This window comes from Hesperophylax consimilis, chromosome 20 (genome assembly GCF_061612785.1).
Source record: "Hesperophylax consimilis isolate HC1 chromosome 20, BYU_Hcon_1.0, whole genome shotgun sequence".
In the NCBI taxonomy this organism is placed as follows: Eukaryota; Metazoa; Arthropoda; class Insecta; order Trichoptera; family Limnephilidae; genus Hesperophylax; species Hesperophylax consimilis.
The window spans coordinates 32,015,720-32,021,506 of NC_142855.1; the positions used below are offsets into that span (position 1 = coordinate 32,015,720).

Here is a 5,787-nt window from a genome sequence, read left to right on the forward strand (position 1 = left end):
ATTTTAAGAGCTGAAAGTATTTAAAATATAATATTTTACTCACGATAATCGACATTAATAATGAGCTCACGGCAAATAAGAACTTTCTAAAGAAATGTTTTTTTTACTAAAGAACGGAAACTTTAAATATCACATTTGTCAAATGAAGGCAACGAAACAATAAAAAACAAACCAACACACATTTCAAATAAAAAAATATTGATTACTTTATTTGGTTTAATAGTAATCAGTACAAATTTTCAACTGAAAATTGAACTTGATTAATTTAACGCATCACTCAGGATTTTTTTAAATCACGCATGCACCGACAACCGATAGTAGTATATTAGCGGTAGGTACCTTTGTACTTGTGCAGTGTTTTCAAACTTACATTCATCATTTTCAAGCCATGTTCAACGTCCACCTTTAAAGTCATAATATGGATTGGGCATATTTATTATAGCTTCAATCTAAGAAAAATGATCTTTAAACATTTCCTGTTACACATGATATGTATAAAACGGAATGACCAATTACGAGAATTTTTTAGAATTTGCCTGTACAAACCAAGAAAACGTCTCTTGTATAATTTGCTAAATGGTCTATTGACCATACAAGCATTAAGGCAGCGAAAGTAAATTTTTCACAGACATTAAAACAATTGATGTAAATAATCAAAAAAGTCATTGTTGTTACGTAACATCTGTTCGATGGTGTTTGACTTTAAATGGCAACACTTGAATTAAATGATTTCCTGGATTTTTTTCTTAATTGTGTAATTTCTATGGCTAAATCTTCACGGGCTTGCTGTCACTTTTTTGTTGGTTATAATATTTTGTCTACTCGTTTCGTTGATTTAAACAACTTGAACTAAAACAGCCATCCTTCTCATAAGAAATCCTTCAACCACATTACAAAGTAAAAGTAAAATCGAATTACCAGATCCTTACGTAAAAGCATGGATTCCACCGCCATCAAATTAGAACCAGGCACAAATGCTGAAGAGAGAGTTCCTGTGATACTTGCGGAAATGCAAATGGATTATCGTTTTATCAAAAAAGAATGTCCGCAATCCGGTTCCGAAAGCAATTCAGGTATTTATTTGTTAGTATATACCTGTTACACAGACGCAAAATACAATAGGAAATATATAATATATATAATTAAACTGCAGGTTTTTGCTAGGCTATAAAGACATGCTCATTGCTGATACCTACATATCGATTCTACATAATACGCTACGAGTAAATGAAGATAATGTTGGTATTTCTTATTCGAAGTATGATACAGTTGAATATGACCTGTGGAGATAGGGCCCCATTAGCTAAGTTGGAAGAGCTGCAAGGCGTGGGTCCTGGCTAGATGCAACTATCTTTTTCTCATTTTTCTGTTTCAAAAGTTCCCATCTTTAATATTTTGTCTTCAATAATCAAATATAACCATTTGAGGTTTTACTCATTAAGTTATTCAAAAAAAAAAGAAAAAAAGTTTGAAACCTTTCTGTTTTACTTAGAAGGTGGGTTCGTTTCTTTCCGAAGTTTTTGCAAAGTTATCGTAGCTTTTATGTCTGGGGGTGACTTTAAAGAGAGACGAGTGAAAAAAGGTGTGTGGTATCATAGTGACTTTAGGGAGTAGTCAGTGTAGTTGTAGCGATGACTCCAGACCGATGGTCGATGCTGCTGGTGAAGATAATCTGAGTGGTTATATTCATCACTGGTGGTGAAGATCATGGTCTTCCAGGTGCTCCAGTGAGATGAAAGCCAGAGGTGCGCTGAATCTCGAGGGCAGATGATAAGAGTGCTAAAGGGCTCATAAAGGAAGCGGCCCGCTCAGTTCGACGTAAATGCCGCGAGGCCTAGGCGCAGACCAGCGAATATGTCTCAAAGCCTATGTGCAGGCCGGCGAAGATGTCGCAAGACCTAGGCGCAAATGTGAGTTCTCGCGGAGTCGGTGGTTTGTTGTATATTCACTCAATGACTGAGTTCTGAGAACTGAGTGAACTGTAGCGCTGCGTGCCTTCATTTATATCACCCGCGTCTACTAGAGCCGGGAACATTCCAGCAGTCGTAAGTTGATAGGTGCGCCTTCGTTATTATTCCACAAAAAATCTCTATATTTCTAGGATTTACCGCGAATTATTTTAGTAATTTGCCGCTTTTGATTTTAAGGAGTTGTTGGTTTTTTGACAAAATTCTTTCGAATCTGTACAAATTTTTTGTTCCGCTGTTTTTTGATGTTTTATAATTCAGATTTGAATTTTCTTCTCGATATTTTCAATTTCCTGCCAAAGGACCCAACCCATTGCGTGATTTTTCACAATAAATCTACACATTGTGGTATATTTATGACATTGTCATTTCATTCTGGAATCTGTTTGGTTGTGGTGCTTATTTAGCGGTAGTGCGTAGTGACTCCACAATTCTCGCATACAGATCGTCGTTGAAATCTTTATGAAGGTAATTTTTGCATCCTGACTTTTTCTTTCTTAAAAAAATGATGCTATTACAAAGTAAGACATGTTTCGTGCTCTCCACTTTATTGGGTCCAAAGCTTTCGGTTATACCTGTTGTTCATAAACAATTAGACACGCGCCGGTGATCTTTCCATTCACCGTCGTATTTTATCGAAATATTTCTGGTAATCTTTTGAATTGTGGCCGTCCCTATACAGTGATCTAAGCAGCTCGTTGTGTATAATTTTTTACAAGTGCATCGACTATCTAGGATGAACTTATGTATGAAGAATGAGTTTATGATGATTATAAGTATGTCAAAAGTAATGGTCTTTAAAAGAGGGAGTACGAAAACAGTGTGCAGTATATGTGTGAATGAGGAATACTTGGAGCAGGCAGATTAGGATATGTATTTAGCAAGGATGTTAACGAGAGATTGGATGGCTGACAGAGATATTGAAAGAAGGGTAAATGCAGGTAACTCCATAAATTAAGGACTGAACGCTGTTGGCGCTAACAAAAAACTGTCGGATGAAGCGAAGTTAGCAGTCCACAATGGATTGCTGGTACCTATTCTGATGTATGGAAGTGAGGCATGGAACTTGTAGAGAAAGGATTATGGTAGATTGAATTCTGTTGAATTGAGATCCCCGAGGCGTATGTGTGGTAAAACCATATATGATGGTGTGAAAAAAGTGGAGATCCGCAAAGAGTGCAAGGCTGATGTAAGCGTAGTGAGTAAGATTTAGAAAGGGTCGCATAGATGGTTTAGGCATGTAGAGTGAATGAGCGAAGAAAAATTGTTATGAGAATATTGATGATAATGCGAATGGAAGCATAAGTCGGGGACGCCCGAGGAAGACATGGCACGATCAAGTGAACCAATTACTCGAGTCGTGCCATCTCAAGAGTCAGAATTATAAAAGAGTATGTATGAATATGAATTAGGCAAGAAGAGTGTGTCAAGAGCGAGTTTTTAGTGGTCCGTCCTCTCTGTCGGCGTTAGTTAGTTAGTCTTCTTCTCGCGGAATAACTTTATTTGTTGATAAAACCTGTATAAGATGATGCAATTGCATTTATTTAAATCCCCTCAACCATTTGGTCGTTTCTTTGTATTATTTGATCTTGCATTTTTAAATATTCGAATTTCACTTCATGTGACTTTTAGTCCACTATGAAATACATTTTTAATCATAATTTTTTTTCATATTAAGTAACTCCTTAACCGCCAACAGGCGTCTTTTACGACCGTTAAAACGCTTCTCACAATCAAAATATCATTTGATATAGTGTTTCCAGAGAGGGGCGACCGTAATTTTGAATGTAATACACTTTTGTTCTCAGCATATCACTATTCGTATTGTGTTTCGTTTCTCCAGGTGATATTGAAACTGTTACCATCAAGGCAGAATCAGGATCCCGAGAAGAAGTTAGAGGGGGAATGCCTTACACAGATATTGACATAGACCTCCCAGATGTTAAAAAAGAATGCTTAGAGCACTCCGAAAAGATTACCAAGATCGCAGGTAGTCAGAATATTTATCCTTTTTTTACAAAATTAAATTTTATTGATTCTGTTGTTGCCTTTCACCAGGGCATCAAAAAATAAAATATAATTTATTTTTGTACTGAGTTCACTAGTTAAATAATTGATTAAAGCGTTGGCCGTAAATAAAACGTAATTAAGGAGTGGTAAGGTCCTCGACCAGAATATAAATAATTTGTTGTGTTTTCACATTGAATTTATATAAAATAATTCTACATGTAACACATTCCAGAGCCATGGAATTTTTGTCGTTGTTAATTTTACATTGTAAAACCCGCTCAACAGTCAAAGAAATTTTTAAGCAGACTCAAGTAAATAATTTATGCTCTTCCAATTCTTTTATGATTTTACTGTGTCTGCTTACATTTATTATATGTTTATACGCTTTATGCATAATCTTTTTCAGGCGGCTTCCGGAAGACAGGTCCTGGAAAAAAACAACACCATTGTCCTCATTGCAACTATTCCTGCAATTACGGATCAGCGTTAGAACGACATTTGCGCACCCATACTCGAGGAAAACCTTTTTCTTGTGCTGACTGTAACTATTCATGCTCTTTAAAGGGAAATCTTAAAAGTCATATGATTACCCACAGTAGTGAAAAACCTTTTTCATGTCCCGACTGTAAATATTCATGCTATTGGAAGAAAGATCTAAAAAGGCACATGTTTAGACACAGTGGTGAAAAACCTTTTTCATGTCCCGATTGTAACTATTCAAGCTCTTTAAAGGGAAATCTTAAAAGTCATATGATTACCCACAGTAGTGAAAAACCTTTTTCATGTCCCGACTGTAAATATTCATGCTATTGGAAGAAAGATCTAAAAAGGCACATGTTTAGACACAGTGGTGAAAAACCTTTTTCATGTCCCGATTGTAACTATTCATGCTCTTTAAAGGGAAATCTTAAAAGTCATATGATTATCCACAGTGATGAAAAACCTTTTTCATGTGCTGACTGTAACTATTCATGCTATTGGAAGAGAAATCTAAAAAGCCACATGTTTACCCACGGTGGAGAAAAACCTTTTTCATGTCCCGATTGTAACTATTCATGCTCTTCAAAGGGAAATCTTAAAAGACATATGATTACCCACAGTGGTTAAAAACCTTTTTCATGTCGTGATTGTAACTATTCATGCTCTTCAAAAGGAAATTTTAAAAGACATATGATTACCCACAATGGTGAAAAACCTTTTTCATGTGCTGACTGTAACTATTCATGCTATTGGAAGAGAAATCTAAAAAGCCACATGTTTACCCACGGTGGAGAAAAACCTTTTTCATGTCCCAATTGTAACTATTCATGCTCTTCAAAGGGAAATCTTAAAAGACATATGATTACCCACAGTGGTGAAAAACCCTTTTCATGTCGTTATTGTAACTATTCATGCTCTTCAAAGGGAAATTTTAAAAGACATATGATTACCCACAATGGTGAAAAACCTTTTTCATGTGCTGACTGTAACTATTCATGCTCTTTAAAGGGATATCTTAAAAGTCATATGATTACCCACAGTTGTGAAAAACCTTTTTCATGTCCCGATTGCAACTATTCATGCTCTTCAAAGGGAAATCTTAAAAGACATATGACTATCCACATTGGTGAAAAACCATTTTTCATGTCCAAACTTTAAATATATTCATGCTCTTCAAAGGGAAATCTTAAAAGTCATATTCTTACCCACAGTTGTAAAATACCTTTATCATGTTCCTACTGTAACTATTCGTGCCGTCCGAAAGGAGATCTAAAGAGACACTTTTCTGCCCACGAATTCGACCTTAATTCGAAAATAAGAATCTTTAATA

General features: G+C 35.7%; 1 protein-coding gene across 1 annotated transcript; it reads left to right on the top strand.

The window, feature by feature from the left end:
• The first annotated feature begins 779 nt into the window (after window positions 1-779).
• Window positions 780-5,487, top strand: LOC149414556 (uncharacterized). Its single transcript, XM_089644227.1, has 4 exons — window positions 780-1,073; window positions 3,811-3,957; window positions 4,384-4,462; window positions 5,466-5,487. Exons 1-4 carry the CDS (start codon window positions 938-940, stop codon window positions 5,485-5,487), a joined length of 384 nt encoding a protein of 127 aa, XP_089500353.1. The 5' UTR covers window positions 780-937.
• The last annotated feature ends 300 nt before the right edge of the window (window positions 5,488-5,787 follow it).

Coding starts and splice junctions, on each gene's coding strand:
- LOC149414556 (XM_089644227.1), top strand. CDS start 938: ATGGATTCCACCGCCATCAAATTAGAACCAGGCACAAATGCTGAAGAG. Junction 1,074..3,810: donor CGGTTCCGAAAGCAATTCAG/GTATTTATTTGT, acceptor TCGTTTCTCCAG/GTGATATTGAAACTGTTACC. Junction 4,463..5,465: donor TCCTGCAATTACGGATCAGC/GTTAGAACGACA, acceptor TGCTCTTTAAAG/GGATATCTTAAAAGTCATAT.